At 47.5% G+C, this 25836-nt stretch overlaps 1 protein-coding gene across 2 annotated transcripts in view; it reads right to left on the bottom strand.

The window, feature by feature from the left end:
• The window catches only part of trim24 (tripartite motif containing 24), a 109640-nt gene that overhangs the window by 24967 nt on the left and 58837 nt on the right, over positions 1 to 25836 (bottom strand). For both annotated transcript variants that reach the window (XM_033037725.1, XM_033037724.1), the window contains exons 3-10: positions 17618 to 17765; positions 14505 to 14637; positions 11844 to 11960; positions 10636 to 10750; positions 9078 to 9224; positions 6699 to 6816; positions 5581 to 5855; positions 926 to 1102 (exon numbers count right to left, since the gene is read on the bottom strand). In XM_033037725.1, the coding sequence (XP_032893616.1) occupies positions 926 to 1102; positions 5581 to 5855; positions 6699 to 6816; positions 9078 to 9224; positions 10636 to 10750; positions 11844 to 11960; positions 14505 to 14637; positions 17618 to 17765 (1230 nt within the window). The remainder of the gene's footprint in view (positions 1 to 925; positions 1103 to 5580; positions 5856 to 6698; positions 6817 to 9077; positions 9225 to 10635; positions 10751 to 11843; positions 11961 to 14504; positions 14638 to 17617; positions 17766 to 25836) is intronic.

Raw genomic sequence — 25836 nt, 5'->3', positions numbered from 1 at the left:
CTCCCTTCCTCAATTAGTTACTCCAACTGCCTTAGAGAGGAACTGGGGTGGGAGATAGCAACCTTCACATGCAATCAACCCGGTGTGCACAATCATATAAGATCAAATAGAACAAGATGTCCTACAACTTTAGGCTGTGCATGCCAATACGCAAGAAGAAGAAGAAGAAGAGGAACTCAGACAATGATACCAAACCACAATTGTGAAAGCATGTGACATTTAGGTTCCAGAGTTGCTGTCTGTGTCTAAGATTTGACGCTTGCTGTTCCATCATGATCAGCCTATCACTCTATAAGTACAAAAACTATCGTCCTTTACCTCTTTTATACATATTTTACTTCAGTCTGTGTGGGACCTGCTTGACTTTAAAAAGGGTGCAACTTTTTCTTGCCATGAATGCAAGCAATACTCCCTCACTCAGAGATGCAGTCGCTAGAAGGGAGATCGGAGACAGGTTTGGAAACTCTTTTACTCAAGACTACCAAACAGACACATTTTAAATTTAAATATATATATAGATAAAATTTCTCAGTACAGAGAGTCGCAGGAGTATAGTCAAATGCAAGGTGATAACCCAAAATGGAGATCTTGGAACAGGTCAGTCAGAAATATGTGCAGGAAGGATCTGCAGATGCTGGTTTGTACCCGAATATAGACACAAAATGCTGGAGTAACTCAGCGGGTCAGGCAGCATCTCTGGAGAAAAAGAATAGGTGATGTTTTGGGTCGGAGAAAGGGTCTCGACCCGAAACGTTACCTTTTCTCCAGAGATGCTTCCAGAGTTACTCCAACGTTTTGTGTCCATCTCAGTCAGAAATAGGTTAGTCGTGTAGGATGAAATGCAGAGAGAGAGGGGGGTATGGGGAGGAAGGTTCGCAGTTGGCTTTCCCCTTGCGCTGAGCGCCCAGGTCCCTTTGCTGCTCACCTGTCTCATCAGCGGGCTGGTGCTCACATGTTGCTGTGGTCCGCTCTGCTGCTGGGGACCGGCCATCCTGGTTGCGTTACTGAGCGGCATTCGGTTCAGCTGCACTGGAGGGGGAGCTGCGCTTTGATTGCCCCGCTGCAGGTTCTGCAGGCTGATGAGGCGAGGTGGCTGAAGGGACTAAGCACAAGGCAAACAACATGAGCTCCACTGGCCTCTTGCCTGCAGCTTCTGGGTGTTAAAGAAGTGCCACACCACCGATAAATGGTGGTACGGCGCCGTGTTGCTTTGTTTTAGTTTTAGTTTTCTAGTGTTAGAGTTACGGCACGGAAACATGCCCTTCTGCCCGGCGAACCCCCACCGACCAGCAATCCCCGCACATTAACACTATCCTACACACTCTAGGGGCAATTTACAATTATACCATGCCAATTTACCTACAAACCTGTACGTCTTTGGAGTGTGGGAGGAAGCCGGAGCACACGGAGAAAACCCACCGAGGTCGTGGGGAGAACGTACAAACTCCGTACCCATAGTCAGGATCGAACCCGGGTCTCGGGTGCTGCAACTCTACCGCTGCGCCACCGCGCCGTCCTTATGCGTTAGGGCACCAACTCCATTTCGGAGATGGCACTGGATACAGTACACCTAATGAAGGCTGACAAGTTCACAATTCACACCTTATGATGTCTTACTCCTTTAACCTTTACCACAGAGGCACAGCTGCTGGAGCTTTTTCACATTTCCAACCAAACTGGTTTGATGCTGACCACTGTTGCTGTCTGTGTGAGGTTCTCTCTCTGACCCAGTGGGTTTTCTCTGGCAGCTCCAGTTTGCTCCCTCATCCCAAAGATTGGTTGGCCATTCTGAGTTGGCTTTGGTGTGTAGGGAAGTGCTAGAATCTGGAGGCACTGAAGGACCGGATCGCCCACCGCGGACCAGGGACCCGCCCGGAAGGCCCGGCTAGTTCTATGGCCACCAGGATGGAAGGACAAAGAGGAGGTGAGTCGGCAACGTTGACGGAGAGGAGCAAGATGGATCACCTCTTCACGGCAGAAGGACGCTGCAGCCATCTCCAACAGCAGGCCGGGCTCGTCCATCCAGCAAGGAGGGAGTGGACATAAGGTGGCGGTCGGTGTGGCCTTTTGGTCGTGGCAGGGGCCCTCTACACAGGGATTCTCCCCCCCCCCTCCCTTTAAGAATAAGGGGTAAGCCATTTAGAATGGAGACGAGGAAACACTTTTTCACACAGAGAGTTGCGAGTCTGTGGAATTCTCTGCCGGTGGAGGCCGGTTCTCTGGATACTTTCAAGAGAGCTAGATAGGGCTCTTTAAGATAGTGGAGTCAGGGGATATGGGGAGAAGGCAGGAACAGGGTACTGACTGGGGTTGATCAGCCATGATCACATTGAATGGCGGTGCTGGCTCGAAGGGCCGAATGGACTACTCCTGCACCTATTGTCTTATTGTCTACATCGGGGATCTGGGGTGGAGAGTACTGCTCTGAGGAGTTCCTTGCAGCCTGCTTCTCTCGCGGTTCAGACGCCAGCCGCCTGCCACTTTTGCGGGCTGGAAGAATCTGTGTGCCACGTGTACATGGAGCGTGTGAGGTTGCAGCCCCTGTTCCAATATCTAAAGGGGCTGCTCCTTGCCTTCTGGCTGAACTTCACACCCACCATCCTCATCTTTGGACACGCTGTGGGGACACGCTTGGGTTGCTCCTAGGCCTGGCCAAGCTGGCCATCTGCGAGTCACGGCGCCAAGCGGGCTCTGCGCGAGCCGGCTGCCTGCCCCTTTTCCGGGGTTACGTCCGCGCCCGGGTGGCACTGCGGGGGGGGGGGGGGGGGTAGAATGTATCTGTGACAGGAATTGTAATATAGTTGTTTAATTTTCAGTATATTGATATTTTGAAGAATATTTGTATTACTTTGTGCTATGGTGGTGTGTATTGTTTTGAATTGTAAATATTATTCTTGTAAATAATTGATTCAAATTATTGCGGTGAACAAAAAACAGTGCAGTGGGTCACTGAAGGCCGTGCAACACCCTGGGGCTCGGTTGGACCGGGCACCGCTCCAAGAGGCAGGCAAGCACTTGGATCAGATGCAGCATACTGCAGTGGAGGGGCCGATTCGGCAACGCCTCCAGGTCAGCGGGCCTTCATGGTCAGGCCGTGAACCCTGCACTTACAACATCTGGGACTTGAAAATAGGGCCAAAAACTGGCGACTGTGTACTGTCTCAGTGTACTACTGCTATACACTTGTACAAAATTTGTACGTTCTCCCAGCGACCCCTTGGGTTTTCTCCGGGTGCTCCGGTTTCCTCCCACACACCGAAGACGTGCAGGTTTTTTTTCCGGTTAATTGGCTGCTGTAAGAATTTGTAAATTGTCCCTAGTGTGTAGGATAGTGTTAGCGTACTGGGTGATCGCTAGTCTACGCCGGCTCGGTGGGCCGGAAGGGCCTGTTTCCACGCAGTATCTCTAAAGTCTAGTCTTAGATAGATAGATTCTTGATCAGAGGTTATAGGGAGAAGGGAGGAGAATAGGGTTTGGATAGAGATAGATTAGCTGTGATTGAATGGCAGACTAGACAATGGGTCAAATGGCCTAATTCTACTATCACTTATGACCTTATGACGTTACAGCCTTGATGGTTCTTCTTGCAGCAGGGATATACGAGGCAAAATGTATTGGAGGCATTCGGTAACATGAAGATGAGAGCCTCATTTGTTGTCAAGATCAGAGGAGCTCTGCCTGCCAGAGTAATGGAAGTAGAACCAATGACAAATTGTTTAGGAAGGAGCTGTAGCCCCAGGACAACACGGGTAATGTCCAAGGGCAGATTAACCTGGCCCAACAGGGGAGGGGAGGGGAGGGGAAGGGGGGGAGATACAGAGATAAGGATGTGCAAGGTGTGAGAACGAGTCATCAAAGGGGGTGGAGATCAAGGAAAATGTAGAATAGATCATTGTTAGTTAGCAGAAGGTAACAACAAAGCAAACAGAGATAAAATGTAATCAGGGACAGTCAGACTGGTCAGAGAACTGGGAATTGTTTAATGGGGAGAGAGTGGGCTAAATGGATAGCCCGTTCAATGGGCTGAATAGCCTCCTCTGTGTTGCAAGATTCCGACTGTAAAAGGTAAGTGCTGGCTACAATGTTCCATCAAACTAATGGCCTTCACACCACCTCTTGGGATTAGAGTCACAATGTCACATTAAGTGTTTTCTTTCCAGATAGTCTAAATGAAGATACTGTTCAATCTAGGCCCACCTCAGATGTTGCTCCTTGGAGTCAGCGTTTGTCAGTTCTGGAATGGCAGCATTATTTAACCATGGTCGCGGAATGGCTGGTGGGCAAACTGGTCAAAGGTTGAACCCACTCTCTTCTGTGGTCCCTCAGGATGGAGGGTGACTTGCTTCCACTTCTGAATAGGTTGATCAGGCCACAGTACAGAAGGCCACAGGAGATCCTTCTTCCCTATGGCTATCAAACTGAACAACTCCTCTCCTTTTGGTCGTGGGGTGGACTGACCCCCCCCCCCCCTCCCCAATCAATTTCACTCCTGGGATAAATAAAGTTCTATCGTATCGTATCGTATAAGGCCTATGTGGGACCTGCAAACGTTACCCCTGGTGGGGCAAAAGGTGTCTGCTGGCCAGGGCGAGAAGTATCTTATGGTGAGACCCTCTGGTGTCAATGTTCTGCTTTCATGTACTCCTGACGAAACTCTTAACTCAAGCTTCTTAGCGTCATCCCAAATGCTCCCTCTCCACTGTGATCAGTTGTGAGCCAAGGATTCCCGTAAATTGATGAAATTGTGACAGACTTTCCTCAGAGGCTGTGCAGGCACCTTTAATCGTTTGCTCAATTCTCCTGGTAATCTCCTCCTGTGACAAAATTCGCAAAGGATAGCCATTTCAGGAGTACGGCCTCAGGCATCGGAGTCAACTATGTGCAACGAGCCTCAAGATTGTGACGTTAGCTTGCGAGAGGGGGCTGATTCTCATCTTGCCAGTGGGTTTATAAGGTTTTCCAGAGGCAACAGAGGTGGCATTGCACCTTACGAGCCAACTGTTGTCAAATGAGATTAACACGGATGTGTGCCCGTTAGCCGGCCTCGACGTGGTGAGCTGAAGGGCCTGTTTTAATGCTGCACCGGTCCATGACTCTATGAGGTGCCATCTCTCTGCCAGTGCAAGATGGCAGTGGAGAATTCCATCATGGATGCCTACCTTTGTTTACTCGCCTTTGATGGGCGGCATGGTGGCGCGGCAGTAGAGATACATAATTCGATCCTGACTACGGGTGCTGTCTGTACGGAGTTTGTACATTCTCCCCGCCATGACCTGCATTGGGTTTTCTCCAAGATTAACCTACAAACCTGTACGTTTTTGGAGTGACCAGACCATCTGGAGAAAAGCCACACGGTCACAGAGAGAACGTACAAATTCTGTACAGACAGCACCCGTGATCAGGATCGAACCTGGGTCTCTGGTGCTGTGAGGCAGGAATACCTCTACACCACTGTGCCGCCCTGAAGCCAGTATAGATTAGTTGGACTTGGCATCGTGCTCGGCATGGACATTGTGGGCCGAAGGGCCTGTTCCTGTGCTGTATTTTTCTGTGCGGTACTTTTTGGTTGTCGGAGCTTACCTGGTTGCTAGGAGACAGAGGTGGTTGTTGCTGAGCCAGGACTGGGCCTTGAGGTCTGAGCTGTTGGGCACCCGGCAGGATGGGCCGCATCTGTTGCATGCGCTGCTGAATCCGCTGAGCCATGGCTTGTTGCTGCATGTGCTGCAGGCGCAGCTGGGCCAGGTTAATCTGCCCTTGGACCTTACCCGTGTTGTCCTGGGGCTGCAGGCCCGGCCCTGTCACCACATTAGGAACACTGCTGGACGCAAGTAGGTTCTTGTCCAAAATAAGGGAACCTGTCAGCAGTGAAAGGGGTAAATAAGGTCATTGATCTTCTGCTCCAAAACAAGTCACGGAGTAATGCTCCATTAATTATTTCTTGGCTTGGAACGTCAATGCAGAGCAAACAAATAAACATATCAAACATCACTCCCCTCCCACCCCGGCCCCTTTTAAAGTAACTTTACCATTTTGCTAACAGGAAGGGAAAACATTGCCTGCCTGCTCAAAAGGATTTGCAAGCAGGGAGCTCCATTTCATGGGGTAAGCAAATGCAATGGAAGAATGCACAGGGTGGCATGGTGGTGTATTGGTAGACCTATTGCCTGCCTTATAGCGCCAGAGGATCAGACAGAGTTGATACTTGTAGGTAGACACAAAATGCTGGAGTAATTCAACGGGACGGGCAGCATCTCTGGAGAGAAGGAATGAGCGACGTTTCGGGTCGAGACCCTTCTTCAGACTGATGTCAGAGGAGAGGGAGATACATAGATTATGAAGTGTAAGGTGTGAAAATAGTACAAAGGGAATGGAGATCAATGAAAATGTAGAATAGATCATTGTTAGCTGGGAGAAGGTAACAACAAAGCAAACAGAGAAAAAATGTAGTCGGAGACAGTAAGTCTGGTCGGTGAATGGGAAGTTTAATAGACTTCTTCTACTTTCTTATGATCTTATTGTGCTCCTGCATGGCAGTGGATGTTGAACCTACGATGTGCGTTATGAGACCACAAAGAGAGCGGCATTGACGTCAAGATCTCAAACGGCCGAGAGCTAGTAAAGATTTTCCAACTAAAATAATGTTCCCTTCCTCAGCACTTGACTGTGGGTCGCAGCATCTGCTATTCGTTCCGACTTACCCAAGTTGAGAACGTTCTTAGCCCAGAAGGTGGGGTCACAGTGAAATCGGACTGAGCTGGTGGCCACCGGGGTGGCATCACAGCGTGCGCGGAGAATGTACCTCAGCTGAAACGTGATCTGCAATGAGAGGAGACATTGGACCATGACACACTGATGAGTGAAGGGGAAAGGTTTCAGCACTGCCACACAATGTACACGTGCGGGCTCCGTCCCAAGGTCTCCATTCCCCAGTGAAACGGCCAGTGTTGCTGCTCAACTGCTCACTCGACTGAGAAACATCGGCTGCCTTGCAACTTACATCCCAGCAGTGAAGACGGTTCTCGACCCGAAGAATTACAGATGCTGCCTGGATGCCACTGGGTTTCTCCAGCATTTTATGTCTATCTTTGGTGTAAAGCAGCATCGTCAGTTCCTTCCTACAGGGTATGAATACTGATGTCTCTGTTTTCAAGTAACCCTTGCATTCCCTTGTCTACCCGTCCCTCTCCCACCCAGGACGTCCTGCTAGTTTCACTGTTCGTATCCATTCGTTATCACCTCTTTCACAGCCAACAGCGGACCATCGTGGGCTCCACCTTTCCTTGGTCATCAGAGCCGGCTTTGATTTGTTCTGAACCGTTTCATACTTCTAATCTCCCTCTCCCCTGACTCTCAGTCTGAGGAAGGGTCTCAACCCCAAACATCACCTATTCCTTTTCTCCAAAGATGCTGCCTGACCTGCTGCGTTACTCCAGCTTTTTGTGTATATCTTCAGTGTAAACCAGCATCTGCTGTTCCTACATACACATTTTGTCTGAACCACACTGTTTCCCTTAGCTGTTGCAGGACGTTTGTGTCAAAGAATTGAACTCTTCCCGTTTCAGGTATCCCAGTGTTTAGTTTAGTTTAGTTTAGAGATTGAGCACGTTAACAGGCCCTTCGGCCCACTGAGTCCGCTCTGACCAGCGATGCCCCAACACTAACCATTTCCTACACACACTAGGGACAATATTCATTTATATCAAGCCAATTCGCCTGCAAACCTGTAAGTCTTTGGAGTGTGGGAGGAAATTGAAGCTTCCCGAAGAAAACCCTTGCAGGTCACAGGGAGAACGTACAAACTCCATACATACAGCAGCCGTAGTCTAGCACTGTAAGCCAGCAGCTCCACTGCTGTGGCATCATGCCACGCATTGCTCCTGTACGGAGTGTTCTTGTGTTAAATCCCACAGGGTCAGGTAAAGCAATGCCTTTCCTCTGCGCAAACTTGCATTCTTCTGGAAGTTTGTTCCATATATGTGATGCATAAAAACTAAACGCTCAGTGAACTCAATAAAAAGAAACCACAGACCCATTAGACCAACGTAAAAGCACAGCTAACGCCGCTCTTCCTTCCTCAGTCGCTGGCAGGAGACTCTGACTAACAGAGTTCCCTCTGAATTGACCTCGCAAACCATTCAAGTTTCATTAATCTGTCCAACTCTGCGGAATTTTCCCCTGGGGAACAGTTAATGCAAGCCCAACAGTGAAGGCCATAGCCCCAGTGTTGAAAAGAAAGAGCATTTAGACTATCAAATTCTCAGCTAGAACTTACAGCCATCAAATGGGCTTTAGAGGTTAAAGACTGTTTTAGTTTAATTTTGTTTCGTTTACTGTCACGTGTACCGAGGTGCAGTGAAAAGGTTTCTTGTTGCAGGCTATCCAGTCAGTGGAAAGACTATACATGATTACAATCAAGCCATCCACAGTGTACAGATACAGGATAAAGGGAATAACGTTTAGTGCAAGATAAGGTCCAGAAAAGTCCGATTAAAGATGGTCCAAGGGTCTCCAATGAGGTAGATAGTAGCTCAGGACTGCTCTCTAGTTGGTTCAGCTGCCTGACAACAGCCGGGAAGAACCTGTCCCTGAATCGGGAGCTGTGCGTTTTCACACTTCTGCACCTCTTGCCTGATGGAAGAGGGGAGAATAGGGAGTGTTGATGTGAGACTAGTCCTTGATTATGCCGGTGGCCTTGCCGAGGCAGCGTGAGGTGTAAATGGAGTCAATGGAAGGGAGGTTGGTTTGTGTGATGCAACTCTCTGCAATTTCTTGCGGTCTTAGATGGAGCTGTTCCCAAACCGTGCTGTGATGCATCCTGATAAAGGTCAGGATAGTCAGCTGCCCCCTGCTGCCCAGCCCGCCCCTTTCCCAGCCTACTTGGTTTGTTTGTTAAGTGCACAAACCAAGTAATAAGGCCGGGTCTGTACCGAGTCACTGCTTCCCTGCTAGAACATCAGAGAGGGGATAAGAAATACTAGTCTTAGCAGTGTGTGCTACCAAGGGGAATTCCACCTAGACTTCTTACAGACTGCACTGCGAGGCCTGTGGTCACAGCCCTTGACACATAGATGACCTACCAGCCGTTTACTGTACAGCAGTGCGATGCTGCTTCTGTTGGAGATGGCCCACTTGGCAAAGTTCATGACGTGCTCCACTTGTTTCGAGAGTCCAGAGATCTCAAGTTGCTGTTGGAGGAGTTTCGCTTGACGGTCTTTGGTTACACTCTGTAGGAAAGCCCCAACAGAAACAGAAGTGACCCATTAACAAGATTATATTGTAAACCAGTGGGACTCAAAGGCTTTAGTCACTTCTCATGGAGTCATGCAGCAAAGAAACAGGCTGCTTGGCTCTGAGTCCTTATCAACCATCTAGCATTCACTTACATTAATCCCGCATAATTCAATCAGACCATAAGATATCAGAGTAGAATTTGACCATCAAGTCTGCTCTACCATTCGATCATGGCTGATCTATTTTTCCCTCTCAATCCCATTCTACTGCCTTCTCCCCACAACCATTGACCCCCTTACAAATCAAAACCTATCAACCTATCTCCGTTTTTAAAATACCCAAAGACTTGGCATACACAGCCATCTGTGGCAATGAATTCCAGATTCACCCTCTGGATAAAGAAATTCTTCCTCATTCCCACCTTATTCTCCATTTACTTCCCATAAACCCTTCCTAGATTCTACCACTGGCCTGCACACTAGGGACAGTTCAAAGTGGCTTATTAACTTCCCAACTTACAAGTCGTTGGGATGAGAGAGGAATCTGGAGCACCCAGGAGTAAATCCCACATGGTCACAGTGAGAACATGCAAACTCCACACAAACAGCATTGGAAAGTCAGCATTGAGCCCAGGTCTTTGGAACTTTTGTTTGGGGGTAAAATCAACATGATTTATATTGGGGAAGATTTGAATTATTACAGCTCATTGCAAAACGCAGCATACACCAAATCACGTTATTGTCAATGTTGTACTTCAAAGTGTAGGCACTGTTGTAATGCAGAAAGCATGGAAGGTAGGGTGATGTTAGTTGGATCCAGCTAAGAGCAATATGATAATCACCAGGCAACAGGTGTATGTCCTGTGGGGTGAGGGAATTTTTGCTCCAAACCTCGATGGACCTCAGTTGAAAGTCCCATCAGGAATGCAGTACCTCTTGCAATGCAGCGGCGCAGCAGTAGGGTTGCTGCTCGACAGCGCCAGAGACCCGGGTTCAATCCTGACTACGGGTGTTGTCTGCACCGAGTTTGTATGTTCTCCCCGTGCCCACGTGGGCTTTCTCCGGGTGCTCCGGTTTCCTCCCACACTCCAAAGACGTGCAGGTTTGTAGGGTTAATTGGCTTCTGTAGATTACCCTTTGTGTGTTGGGTGCGAAACTGGGACAACATAGAACTAGTGTACGCCTGTCCATTGGTTGGCACGGACTTGATGGGCCAAAAGGCCTATTTCCACGCCGGATCTCAAAACTAATGTAAACCAAACTACACTAAATGTTGCTGGAGAAGGATGAACTATGAAGTGCTTAAGGAGGAAATTGAAGTCTTTAATGCAAAGATGGCTGAAATAATGTTGACCATGGCGGGTGGGAAGAGAGAGCAGTAGAGGGGGTATAAAGGATATCTCACCTCCAGCTGCTGCAACAAGGCTTTCCCTTTCTTGTTAATCTCGATCATTAAGGTGAAGACGGCAACTTTAATGTCCTGCTCAACTTTCTTACAGTTTTCATTTACTTCATTAATCCTGTAACACAAACAGTGTCATTGGAATTGGGCACTACACAAAGTTATGACTAATTTCTGCACTCAGTTCAGTTTAGATTATTGACACGTGCTCCAAGTAAAGCTTTTGTTGCGTGCTAATGGACCAGATCATAAAAACACTGAACGGGCACATCCTTGTACACATGAGGGGTTCATTGTAGACAACCACATCCCAACGTACATGCATTCAGCTTGCTACAGCTGGTAGAACATCCCATCTGACAACCACTAACGCCACCTATCTATGTGCAACGGGTTGGATGTTCCAATCATCACCATCTAGCAATGACCGTCAGAGATGACATCAAGAGAACTTAAGCAATGTTCTCCCTTCCTAACTCACCTATAGCATAAGTACAAGAATAGGATTAATCGGCACTCTTGTCGTTTATATTTTATAGTTTCACAACGAGGTGACTGGAGGGCTGCTGAAACCGGTCAACTTGTTCCCCAGTAGACGGTTAATATACATCAGGACCGGATCTTCGTGTCTGGGAATGGGATTGGGAAGATCCATGGCAGAACCTAATGGAGTTCCAACCAATCTCTTGACACCCCATAGTCTAATTCTGGCCACAAATGAGCTCCTGCCAAGTTTATTTTGAAGCTCCCAATTACTTCTTACTTCCTCCCCTCCCCTCCCAACATAGTTAATTGAGATTAATCTTGAAACACTTCTCGCTTCTAGTTCAGTTTAGTTTATTGCCATGTGGTGCAGTGAAAAGCTTTTGTTCCCTCCTGCTGATCGCCAAATAATATGTTGGTTCCAGACAGTAGGGGTTATGAGGAGGTCCACAGGGAGTGGAGGTGGAGGCTCGGAGAATGTCTATTGCGGTCTGAGTTGTCTATGAAGAGAGGAGAGGGGCGATCTATGAGGGAGCAGAGGCAGAGGAAGGCAGAGAGGATTTGGGGTGGGGTATTGGAAATATAAGGATGGGAAGAGATCTCAGGCAAGATACTTCGCAGGATTCTAAACTAATACCGCCGGTGTCATTGCCACTTTTGTGAAGAAAATCGGTCTAACATGCAGCACAAGGGAAGAAATAGAGGAGGATTCTATCCCCAAATGGCACCTGTTCTGGATCTGAGTGGCCGTGTACTGGATATAGTTCCTCTTCTCCTGCAGTTTGGCGGTCAGTGTATCGATGATGACCTTCTGGTTGTTAAAGGCTTCTTCTAGAAACTGGTACCTGCAGAAAGACAGATTCACTCAACAGCTCAAAAACACTCTTGCGTCCCAGTGGTTTTCTCAGGAAGCATTTGTAGAGTCACATAGGTCGGAAACCATTCAGTCCAGCCAGTCCATGCCAACATTTTGACTACAGCACAGCTTCACCCAACATTAATTAATGGAACTAATTAACAGATTAAATGGATCGTTAGTGTGGTTGTATTGAGGGAAGGAGGCTGTTGTTAGCATTGGGGTTTAGGGGGATGGACATGTGGAGGGAATGGGTCTACTTCACATGCTTCCTCCAAGGACATGGAAGTTCAAACGAAGAGAGAGCATCTCCCTAGACATGCCAGCTGATAGGGAAGGGAATAGGGCAAAAAACTTCTAAATCAATACTGTCAGTGTTATTGCCACTTAACAAAAGTCGATGTCTAACATGGCACTGTGGCCAGGAAATGGAGCTTACACCAGTAAGGAAACACTTGAAGAGTTGGGTTCTTCGGTCCCTCTGCCTGAGCAGAGAAAACAGGAAGTGGGCAGGAAGGGGAGCAGTCAGCGGGGAAGCTGCAAAAACATTGAACCCACTTCTAAATGTCATGCTCTCCAAAGACCAGATGTAACTTCAGGAGCTCACTGCTCAATATTTCTGAATAGGTTTAAAGAGCCTTTCACAAACTGCAGAAGCTTTGCATCCACTAGCTTCAGCAAGCACATTGCAAAGACTGAGCCAACGTTCTCAATGGTCTAATTGGCACTGTCAGTGTCAGGATACATTTCTTGTGTGATGCTCTTTAGTGTCAGTCACCCAGCAAACCCCCCAGATTCAATGACAAATTCTAACATCGCAGATATGGATCTCTTCTGAGATGCCCCCAGTTGATCAGAGGGTAGGTACGTGCCCCGTCAAAAATTAGGAGTGCAGGAGACATGGATGCTAGCTAGCACTGGGCGGCACAGTGGCACAGCGGTAGAGTTACTGCCTTACAGCGCCAAGAGACCCGGGTTCGAACCTGACTATGGGTCTGTCTGTACGCTGTTTGTATGTTCTCCCCGTGACCTACGTGGGTTTTCTCAGGGTGCTCCGGTTTTCTCCCACATCCAAAGACATGCAGGTTTGTAGGCTAATTGTCTTCTGTAGAAATTATCCTTGGTGTGCAGGATAGAACTAGTGATCATTGGTCAGTACCGATTCAGTGGGCCGAAGGGCCTGTTTCCCCGATGTAACCTTCTTCTGCAGTGGCTGCCTCGCCAACAGACTGCCTGTCCTTTCTTCTTTTTGTTATTTTTAGTATGTGTTAAAAGTATGTTTTAGTGTTCCTTGGTTTGTTTTATGTGGTGAGTGGGGAGAGGGGGGGGGGGGATTGGGGGAAACTTTTTTTCAATCTCTTACCTTGACGTGAATGCGATTTTTTTCCCCGTATCCTATCTCCGTCCCCACTGCGGCCTAACATCGTGGAGTTGGCGGCCTTTCCTGGAGACCGACGGGCGCTCCAAACTGCAGGAGTCTGCGGGACTTTAACATCGCGGAGCTTGCGATCCCTTTGCCGGGAATCATAGCTCCAGCTGCGGGGCCTGTGGACTTTTAACATCGTGAAGCCCGCGGTCTCTGGTAAGAAGAGGCCGACTCGGGAGCTCCATGCCACGGAGAGATTTTCCCCCGACTGCGGATGGTTTGACTGCCCCGACCGCAGGAGAACAAGAGGAAGAAGATTGAACTTTATTGCCTTCCAACACAGTGAGGAATGTAGAATCTACTGTGGTGGATGTTTATGTTAACTTTTACGTGGTTGTGTGTCTTGTTGCTTTTCACTTAGTGCGGCTGTATGGGAACTCAAATTTCACTGTACCTTAATGGGTGCATGTGACAATAAACTGACCTTGAAACTTTGAACTTTCTTCAGACTGAGACTGAAGTCTGACCGAGTCCCCTCTCAGTCTGAAGAGGGGTCTCAACCCGAAATGTCACCTATTCCTTTTGTCCAGAGATGCTGCCTGACCTGCTGAGTTACTCTAGCATTTTGTGTCTATCTTTGGTGTAAACCTGCTTCTGCAGTTCCTCCCTACACATACTGCACATGGTATTACACAATCTGATTGATACACAGTAACCAGATCTATAGTTTAGATTAGTTCAGTGCAGAGACAGGCCCTTTGGCCTGCCGACCAGTGATCCCCATGCTCAAGCACTATTCTACATACGAGGGGCAATTTACAATTTTACCGAAGCCAATTAACCTACAAACTTGAACGTCTTCGGAATGAGGGAGGAAACTGGAGCACCCGGGGAAAACCCATGCGGTCACGAGGAGAACGTGCAAACGCCGTACAGACAGCATCCGTAGTCGGGACCATACAGAACCCGGGTATCTGGCACTGTAAGGCAGCAACACTACCGCTGCACCACCGTGCCGCCTAAACAAAAGTTTAAAAAACTCAACTGCACCAACTAAACTGCACCGAGTGTTGCACAATCTGACTGACACACACTAACCAGGTCTACACTCTGCCAGTACCCACACTGAGAGCAGGGAGCTACAGCTGTGCCTGCCCGAGTGGTTACCTGTGCTCCTTGTGTTCCAGCAGCTGGCAGTCCCGACACGTCAGCCGATCGCAGGTCTCACAGAAGAGCTTTAGCTGCTCCTGCCGGTGAACCGGGCAAAAGAGCATTCGCTGATTGGACACACTGACCGCCTCTGAGGAACGAGAAATAGGGGGACACGGTCAAAATTAACACCTTCCGCCTGTGACTAACGGGCCTGTCCCACTTAGGCGATTTCTTGGGCGACTACGGGCGACTGCAGCAAAAATGTTCAACACGATGAGAATTTTTCGGCGACAGTGGCGACAATTTTTTGCTGTCTTAGGTTGTCGTAGGTTGTCGTAAGTGCTGTCGTAGGTTGCCGCCATGTGTCGTGGGCGAATTCCATTAAAACTAGTCCCTGGCAGTCGCCTAAGTGGGACAGGCCCATGAATCCGATCTATCTGGGAAAGAACCTTTGGTATTTATTGATCTACAACGCCCCTACTTTGATGGAAGATTACGGACAATGTTACAAGCATAGACACAAAAAGCTGGAGTAACTCAGCGGGACAGGCAGCATCTCTGGAGAGAAAGAATGAGTGAGGTTTCGGGTCGAGACCTTTCTTCAGACTGGTCCCTAACCAGAGATGCTGCCTGTCCCGCTGAGTTACTCCAGCATTTTGTGTCTATCTGCAGTTCCTTCCTACACATGTTACAGCATAGCTGAGAAGGTGGTCTAGTCGAGTTATTCCAACATTTACCGAACAATGGATAAAGTTTCCCAGAAGAGTCAAGAGTGTTTAATTGTCATATACAACAACGGACCACTGACACTTTTACTTGCTGCAACTTTACAGACACATTAATGGAAAATACAACAAATAAATATACAATACATAAAGCTATAAATGATCAGTTACACTTGGTAAACGATCCATAATAGCGCAAGACAAAGTATTTAGTGCAACCTGTGAAATATGTGTAGCAGTTCATTGCTGAGGTGGGGTTGTGGTTCGGGGTATGCAGTGTGGTTTAGGAGGCATTGGAAGCGGCTGTTCTTGAACCTCGGGAGTTAACAGTTCTCAGACTCTTTTAACACCTTACCGATGAGACCATGACCAGGGTGGTGTGGGTCATTGATGTTATTAGCGTCCTCCTGACAGCAGTGTTAACTGTAGATCCCGTCGATGGTGGGGAAATCACTACCTGTGATGGACCGGGCGATGTCCACTGCTATCTGCAGCCTCCTCCATTCTTGGGCGTCCGGGTTTAGTGAACCGGGCCGTGATGGAACCAGTCAGTCTACCGTCTATCAGCGCCAGAAACCCGGGTTCCATCCTGTACCGTCTGTACATTTGTACGTTCTCCCCGTAACCCCATGTGTTTCTATGGGTGCTTCCCACACTCCAGACGTGCAAGTTTGTAGGTTAATTGTCTTGGGTATAATTGTAAATTGTCCCTAATTTGTGCAGGATAGTGTTAGTGTGCGGGAATCGTTGGTCATCGCGGACTCGGTGGGCCGAATGGGCCTGTTTCCGTGTAAACATATGCATGCAGAGGTTTGATGGATTATTCGACAACCTACTAAATCTCTTCAAACTTTCGAGAAAGCAAATGTGCAGATGAGCATTCTTGTCTTATCTTTAAAAACCTAGAACATCCCGATACCCCATCAGTCTGCCCTCAATGAGCTGTGGACAGAGCTATTAAGTGGCACAAACTAACAGTAACTGCTTCATTACGATGCTCAGATTTGCTTTGAACACAGTTCCATATCTCAACACAACCTTGGCTTAAACGTGGATAACAAATTTAAACTCCAAAGGTGAGGATGAGGGTGATGTTAAGGCAGCATTTAACTGGATATGCAATTCACTAAAAGTGTAGAAAATCAGAATCAAGGGAAGAACTCTGCAAGGTGGAATTATATCTAACAAATGAAATGATCATAATTTCAACAACACATCTCAAACCCAGGACATTACAGCAAATGTTCTACAGTCCAACCATTTCCTACTTATTTTTCAGTGACTAGTTACAGATGATAAAGTTTGATGATGAATTCAATGTTCACTTCCATTTAATACATTCATTTTTTTTAAAAACCTAAACACGGGCAGGTAGGACTAGTGTAGCTGGGACGTTGGCCGATGTGGGCAAGTTGGGCCGAAGGGCCTGTTTCCACACTGTATCACTCTATGACTCTATACCCAAGATGGCCTGACTATATGCAGATGTGCTCACAGCACAGTGCCAGTTAATAACCTCAAACAAGAGAGTCTATCCACCTCCCCCCTTGGCTTTCAGTGACACTATCTTCACCTGTTCCCCGGGGCAGCACAGTGGCAGAGTTGCTGCCTCACAGCGCCAGAGACCTGGGTTTGATCCCGACTACAGATGCGGTCAGTGCGGAGTTTGTATATTCACCCTGTGACCACGTGGGTTTTCTCTGGGTGCTCCGGTTTCCTCTCACATTCCAAAGACGTGCAGGTTTGCAGGTTAACAGGCCTCTGTAAATTGCCCCTAGTGTGTAGGATGCGATAGGAGGATAACATGGAACAAGTGTGCCGGTGATCGATGGTTGGCGTGGGTTCGTTAGGCCAAAGAGCCCTGTTTCCACACTGTGTCTCTCAACTAAACTAAACTAAACTAAACGTTGTCCTGGTAACTACCATGGCTAGAAACGTAACCGGTCGAGCCATGAAATGGTGTAACGAGACCAGTTCAGTAGTCAGCTATTCTTCAACCTCCAAGTTAACCAAAGCTTTTCCATTACAAGTGTGATGGTATAATCTTCACTGCTGGAAAGACTGCAGTATGCAACAACATTCAAAAAACTCTGCACGACACCAAGCAAAATGGGCTACTTGAATGGCATCTCATGGACCATACTGAACCCTCATTTTGCCCCACCTCCTCTTTATATCATAGTGATTTGAATACTACAGTTAACAAGCGACAATCCACTATTACTAAGTTGGTCAGATTTGGACCAGGAAACCAGCGGTCACCTCAAAGGCCACCATTGACCAGAAACCCCAGTTGGACATGTTTGTTAGATTTACATTTACTGGTTTTGAGTGGAGATCGGGACTCAACGGCGACCGCTTTGACAGACCAGATGTGGAGATGCTAAATGGTTTGATATTTACCTGGAGACACGTCTTCCTTATGCCTCACGGTGTGATCCTTTGTAAACTTGACCCGCTGGTGAGCCTCGATGCAGGTTTTGCAAAGCCACTCGAGGCACTCGACGCAGAAGCCATTGGCCTCGGCATTGTCTTCACAGCTCGTGCAGACCTGAGCGAAAGGAAAGCAGCCAGAGGTCATTACCCGCGGAGAAAAGGGGGGCCCTGAACCCCATTGCCTTCACCTTGCCGGGAGCCGAAGAATATACCCCCAGGAGAAACAATCCACAATGGATTAGTGATTAGTACAGGTGTCAGAGTTTATGGGGAGAAGGCAGGAGAATGGGGTTAGGAGGGAGAGATAGATCAGCCATGATTGAACGGTGGAGTAGAGTTGATGGGCCGAATGGCCTAATTCTACTCCTATTCCTTATGACCTTAATGTCAAAATAATGTCAAACGGAGCTGAGGCTGCGTTCCGGCGGCGGCCCGACTCGCTGAGGTGGTGTTCCAGTTTTCGGCAGCGGCCCGACTCGGAGCTGAGGCGGCGGCGACATCACTTCGGAGGTTCGGCCGCGGGCCCAGTGGACAACCGGGAGCTCGCAGGTTACAGGTTGGTGACCTGTTTCCGGAGCTCCCGCAACTACAGCTGCGTCCGCTGGACTGGAGGGCGGCATCTTCGGCCTGGATCGCCTCAGCGCAGAGGGAGAACAAGGAGGGAAGAGACAGAGACTAAGACTTTTGCCTCCATCACAGTGAGGAGGTGCTTGGTGAACTCACATTGGTGGATGTTTTAATTTGTGTTTATTGTATGTTTTGTTATTTATTATTATTAGTATTACCGAAAGGTCTGAATGACAATAAAGGAATCTAAATCTAAATCTACCACCTCCTCACTGTACCATTTCTTCAAAGTAGAGGACACCCTTACAGCCCCTCAAGGTTGTTTGTTATAACTTTTAATCAGACAATGGATGTTCTGACCTTGACTCCATTTACTCCACATCCCTCAATATCAATGAAATGAAACCATCTTGGTTTCAAGCTTTCATGAGGTAAAAAGCACGTCACAATTCCATCTTCACTGGTCTGATTCTTAAGTTTAATTACATAGCATCTCAAGAACGTTAAGATATAGAGGTATCATGGACCCTAGATCTCTCAAGCCTGCTTTACCATTCAATAATAACCCTAATGCAAGGCTGATTGTTTAGCTCAACACATTTACCCTCTCAAATCCATTTGTTCCACTGAGAGTGTTTTGGGCACAAATGACAGTATTTGGTGCAGTCAACAGTTGAGTGTCCTAACCCCATGGGATGGAGAATTGTAACAATGTATGAGGCTCTGTGTATTATACATGGATATGTACATAACCGTTTAAGAACCGTGTGTAACATGTGATATGACATTCGATAGATCGTATGTTGAACCTTCAATTCTATCTTTATTACACCAACAAGTGTAACCACCCATTAATAATTCAATGATACTTTATAGTCCTATGTACCTAGGTACAGTGAAATACTTTGTGATGCATACAACCCGATAATATCATGTAGCAGACCTGACCGGGGCAGTACACAAGTGTCGCCACGTTTTAACACTGACAAAGTGACAAAGGTTCATCCAACAGTCCTATTTACTGCCTGCATGTGGCGGCAGCACCCTCCCCCACCCCCCGCTGGTCACCCTTTGATCTCCCTGAATCAATGACGTCAGGTGTCATTACCATCATTTAGCTCTCCTCTATCAACATCCTCAAGGTCACCATTGACCAGAAACCCAGTTGGACCGTCACATACATGCTGTGACTACAGCAGCAGGTCAGTCACTGCATGTCCTGTGGAGAGGAGGAGGGTTACCTTCACCCCCATCTACAAGGCATGACAAAAGCATGTTGGGCTACTTTCCACTTGCTTGGATGACAGCAGCTCCAGCAACATGGAAGAAGCTCGACACCATCCAGGACAAAACACCCTGTGTGAATGATGCGCCTCGAAATGTCGCCCATTCCTTCTCTCCAGAGATGCTGCCTCACTCGCTGAGTTACTCCAGCATTTTGTGTCTACCTTCGATTTTACCAGCATCTGCAGTTCTTTCTCACACAGGTTTGTAGGTTAATTGACTTGGTGGACGTGTAAATTGTCCCTAGTGTGTGTAGGCTAGTGTTAATGTGAGGGGATTGTCGGTCGGCGCGGACTCGGAACATGGAGGCAATGGATATCGTGCTGCTGTACCTCTTCCCAATGGTAGCAACAAGACGAGAGCATGGCTAGGGTGGTGTTGGTCTTTGATGATATCAGCTGCCTTCATGATGCAGCACTTCCTGCCGATCTCGTCGATGGTGGGGAGGTCAGTACGCGTGATGGAGCGGGCAATGCCCACCACTTTCTACAGCCTCCTTTGTTCTTGGGCATTCGAGTTACCAAACTAGGAAGAAGTCAGTGTGCTCTCCACTGTGAACCTGGATAAGTTCAATAGCGTAGGCACGAAAAGCTGGAGTAACTCAGCGGGTCAGCCAGCTTCTCTGCAGAAAAGGAATAGGTGACGTTTTGGGTCGAGACCCTTCTTCAGACTGGGTGTGAAGTCTGAAGAAGGGTCTCGACCCAAACCGTTGCCTAGCCCTTTTCTGCAGAGATGCTGTCTGACCCGCTGAGTTACCCCAGCTTTTTGTTTCTATCTTTTTTTAAATTTCAAAATATACTTTTTTTGGAGAAATAAATATATCCAAAACATGATCCTTACAAGACTCCATCCAACATTCTCGGAGGCTATACGTACATTCAATACTGTTTGCACAAATTACACAAATTTATCCCCCACCCTTGCCATTCATGTGGCCCACTGCCGTGGAATCCCTTCCCTTCCCTTATTTTTGAGGGGCGTCTCCACCACACCCTGCCCCCCATGTCCAGCAGCGGAAGGACCCTAGACTGTGGTCCTCTTCCACCGAGCCTTGGCGTTGGCTGCACCAAGGTTCAGTGCGTCCCTCAGCACGTACTCCTGCAGTCTGCAGCGGGCTTTGGTTTAAACCAGCATCTGCCCGTTCCTTCTTACACTAGGTTCAGTAGGGTATTCAGCAACATATCAAATCTCCTCACACCTTTGAGCAAAGTAAAGGTGTTGATGAACTTTCTTTGTAATTGATTCACTGTGACAGTTCATCAGAGGCAACATCATGGCGAATGGTGTATGTACCCACTCCAGCACAATCACTTCCTTAAGTACAAACAATCTTACGTACCAACTAATAAGAATAATTTTCCTTCATTAGAGTGCCAATACTTCTGGTGTGGCCTCAGCAGAGCCCATAACCCTTCACACCCTTACTAAATCATCATGATTTATATTAAAAGATTTTCAATTTTAAAGAAAAGGACTTGCATTGCCAAATCTTCTTGCACAACCACAGGTGACTCCAAGGACAAGGAAATATTTCTGGGGTGTAGTAATGTTTGAAACAGGGCATTAACAGCAAGCATATTAACCCATATTAACGAGCACACTCCCACAAATGCCAATGAGATAATGAGCTGCTAATTGTGCTGTTATTTAAAAAGAAAAATATTGACCAAGAAAGTTCCCCTGCTCTGCCAATCGTGTTGAGTGATCGTTATATCCTCCTGAGTGAGTAAAAGGCAGCTTCATGCCATGTCCAGAGTGCATCAATACTCATCAATAGTGTTGATGAAGTGTAATAAAAACGAACTGCAGATGCTGGTTTACTGTATACCAAAGATAGACACAAAATGCTGGAGTAACTCAGCGGGTCAAAATGTATCTCTGGAGAAAATGGATAGGTGACGTTTTGGGTTGGGACCCTTCTTCAGACTGATTGGGTGGGAGGGGAGGGTGGGAAGGAAAACTGGAAGCAAGAAAAGACCAGGGCAAACCAGGGCAGGCAAAAGGTGACCTCAGTCAGGGAGGTTCCCGGATGGGCTGCCTGTTTCACTCGTGATGGCGTGATTCCAAGAGAGATACATCCTTGCGAACTGTGAAACTGGTTAATCGACTTTTAATGAGGGAAGGAGAGCAGGGGGGGGGGGGGGAGATAAGGGGGGGGGGGGGGGGGGGGGTGAGATGGGGGGGGTATATGTAGAAGTTACCCAAAATTAGAGAATTCAACGTTCATACTGCTGGGTTGTAAACTATTCAAGAAAAATACAAGGTACCTCTAATTGGTGTGTAGCCTCACTTTTGCAATGGAGGCGGCCCAGGACAGAACGGTCAGTGTGGGAATGGGAAGGGGAGTTAAAATGGTTGGCAACTGGGAGATCCAGTAGGCCTTTGCGGACCAATCGTAACTGAAAGCTACTTGACTGGTGCCCGCAACCAAGAGTGCCAACAACTAATATAACAATAGGAGACGCTGGAAACACCTAGCAGGTCAGACAGCATCTGTGGAGAGAGAAACAGTTAACATTTCAGGTGGAGATCCTTTGCCAGAGAAGCTCATTGATGTGGCTTTGATTAAGTCTGACATCAGAAACGTTCACCATTTCACAAACAACAAATGCTGCTGTCTGGTCTGTTGAGTGTTTCCAGCATTTTCTGTTATTTCTTGCAGTTTTTATTTCCTGCAATTTTCACATTTCTTCTTCTCCTGTCAGCTAATCAACAGTTGCCACAAATGAAAGAACTATATCATGCCTATAGTAAAAAGTGCAAGATGCAGAAATCTTTAGACTTTAGAGATAATGCGAAGAAACTGGCCTTTTCCTATACACTAGGGACAATTTTACAATTCACAGAAGCCAATTAACCTACAAACCTGAATCTGAATCTGAAGCCAGTAGGTAATTTTATAAAGAGATCTACAGGAGGCACTGTCTCAAAAATTTCAGCAGCATCATCAGAGACCCACACCACCCTGGCCACACTCTAATCACTTAAATCACTTTAGTTTTTAGTTTTATTTAAAGAAAGAGTGTAGAAACAGGCCTTTCAGCCCATCGAGTACACCAACGATCACCTGTACACTAGTTCTATCCTACACACTAGGGACAATTAACAGAAGCCAATTAACCCGCAATGTCCTTAAAAATGTGGTAGGAATCCAGAGCACCTGGAGAAAACTCACACAGTCACAGGGAGAGCTTACAAACTCCGTATAGACAGCACCCATAGTCACGATCGAACCTGGGTCTCTCGCGCTGTGAGTTGGGTTGCCAACTGTCCCGTATTAGCCGGGACATCTGTATATTGGGCTAAATTGGTTTGTCCCATACTGAACCGCCATTTTCCCGTATTTGACTGCTACTACTCGAGTCGAGGGGACTGTCGGGTCGGAGCGCCGCGTCCGGCCCCGCCTCACCCGTCCCAACGTATGGTGCAGCCCGGCCTGCTGTCCGACCTTCGGATCTTCGCTTACCCGCCAACACCACCGCCCTTCCTTCTCATGGCCGATCATCGGTTCATGAGTTGGATGGGGTTTGCCGGACTTTGCGCGCGACGTCGCTCAGGCCAAAACTCCACAACTGGCCCGCCGGCTGGGCTTTGTGTGCGGTTCAGCACCCGGGCCAACTCATCATTCACCCAGCCATGGTCGAGTTGCCCGTCAGGAATTTGTCCCTTGTTTTGACCTTTTGTCCCTTGTTTGGGAGTGAGAAAGTTGACAACCCTAGCTGTGAATCGGCAACTCTACCGCTTCGCCACCGTGCCGCCATGTTGACTCTTGGCATTACAACAGTGAACTGGTCAGCTGGATAGTCATTGGGAGGATCGCACACAGAATGTGGTGTTTCAAATGCATAACCTTTGATGGTGTGGAAACATTAACCTTCACTGCCAATACCACCTGCCCAGTGTTCATTTCCAATGTACCTTGTTGCAAATTTAAGAAAACAGAAATGCTTATGGTTCAAAATGTTCCGTCCAGCAAACAAAACGAACGTAATGTGGCACATCCTGTTTGACATCCTGATCAGCTACTTCATCCATTTCCTGGTAACTCTTTCAGCACAAAAACCATGCCTCCATGTTTCCCCCCCACCACCGAAAGCATTAAACGGAATAAAGGCAGCAGAAATTAGTTAGTCAACACGCCAAAAAAGAAAAGTACATTTCTACTGGACCTTTTATAATCTCAAGATCTCCAAAAGCCCTTTGCAGATAAACAGACAAGTGTTGTGGTTGTGGTCAATGCAGCTGCCATTTTGCACACTGCAATTTCCCACATGCAATAGCAACCAGTCAGTTATATTGAGTTAACTTTAACTTTAGAGTTACGACATGTAAGCATGCCCGAATCCACGCCGATCAGCGATTACCCCATGCACTAGCACTATCCTACACACTGGGGACAATTTCCAATTTTTACCAAAGCCAATTAACCTACAAACCTGTGCGTCTTTGGTGTGTGGGAGGAAACCGGAGCACCTGGAGAAAACCCACACCGTCACAGGGAGAACCTACAAACTCCGTACAGGCAGCACCTGTGGTCAGGATCAAACCCGGGTCTCTGGCACTGTAAGGCTGCAACTCTACCGCTGAGCCACCGTACTTACTGCCTTTGTTACATGTTGTTGGATAAAGATTTAATACCAACCCAGATATTTAGGTTTCGGATATCATTTTTTCTAATGCCTACCAAAGATGGCAAAGGCTAGGATTAACATTGCCCCAAAGCGCCCAATTTTGCTCCCAGCAAGGCATTCCGCCGTAAATCTTCCCTCAGCAATGCACCGCGCCTGCAACCCTGCTTCTGTCAATGCACTGCTCCACAAACCCAGCTGCAACGTTGCACTACTTCTGCAGGATTGTACTGAACTGTCCACCTAAGGTTTCCAGTTTACTCCTGGAATGGGCCTCGAGATGCCTTTGGCTATTGAGATGATGATATGGTGGAAAGCTCAGTGTCAAAACATACCTTCCTGCATTTGACTGTTAAATAGGTCAGTTGGACACAGAAAGGCAATCAGTGTAGCACAGAGACCTCACAGGAAGGCTGTGTAAGTGGTTGAATAAAGATTGAATTGAGGCATTAGAAACTGCTGATTGCAATGGAATGGACAGGCAATGGCTTGAGTCGGGCCCCTTCACTTAAAGACCGTAGGATCGGCTTTTCGGCATTCAACTGAAGGAATGGACGCTTTACCTTCAAACTGCTAAGTCACTGCTAATTTTATTTTTCATTTCCTGTTTTCGCTCACATTAGATCAGGTTTTAAGCAGGGGAGTGGTTGGCAATCAGAGATTGGAGAATGGACAAAGATAACAAATGATAGTCACCGCTCAAGTCTATTGCACCATCCAATTAGATCTCGGCCGATCATCAGATATACAGAGTGGTCCATTCACTCCTCCAAGTGCTGTGGCTTCAGGTGCCTTTGCAACTGGACATGAAATGAAAGCAATGCTCCATTATGCGAATGATCCTTTATAGGACTACTGGTAAAAAGTTCATGAATTGAACCTTAGTGTCCTGGCCAATATCTATCTCTTACCAATCTTAACATATCAGTTACGCTGCCCGACTTACGTAAGGGGTTACGTCCCGCGTAACTGATATGTTACGCAAGTCGTTAATGGAGACCAGGTGGGTGCTCCAACGCGGAGACCACATGGAAGCATCCACGAGAACAGCTGACTGGCTTGCGATAAATTAGGGCGGCGCAGTTGCACAGTGGAAGAGTTGCTGCCTTACAGCTGCGTCAGAGACCCGGGTGTTGGATCCTGATGTTGGGTGCTGTCTGTGTGGAGTTTGCACATTCTCCACATGACCACGTGGGTTTTTATCCAAGTGGTACGGTTTCCTCCCACGCTTGGAGAAAACCCACACAGGTCACGGGGAGAACGTAGAAAAACTCTGTACAGACGGCACGAGTAGTCAGGATCGAACCTGGGTCTCTGTCCCTGAAAGCGCTGTACGGCAGCAACTCAACCACTGCGCCACCGTGCCATCCTTATCGACATTTATGATTCCTTCAAAGCAATTTATTGCTAGTTATGTGCAATGTGATAGTTGAAAGATGTGTTTACTACGTGAGGCACATGATGCAAACACTCCCTGATCCAAGGAAGAGGTAATAGACACAAAATGCTGGAGTAACTCAGTGGGACAAGCAGCATCTCTGGAGAGAAGGAATGGGTGACTACAGATACTGTCTGTACAGAGTTTGTACGTTCTCCAGTGACCGCGTGGGTTTCCTCCCACACTCTAAAGACGCACAGGTCTGTATGTTAATTGGCTTTCAAAAATGTTTAATTGTCCCTAAGAATAAGATTCTTATTAAATAAGAT

The sequence above is a fragment of the Amblyraja radiata genome, chromosome 19 (genome assembly GCF_010909765.2).
Source record: "Amblyraja radiata isolate CabotCenter1 chromosome 19, sAmbRad1.1.pri, whole genome shotgun sequence".
Taxonomy (NCBI): domain Eukaryota; kingdom Metazoa; phylum Chordata; class Chondrichthyes; order Rajiformes; family Rajidae; genus Amblyraja; species Amblyraja radiata.
Note: the sequence above shows the minus strand (reverse complement) of the source record. Positions and strands in the feature narration are given on the sequence as shown.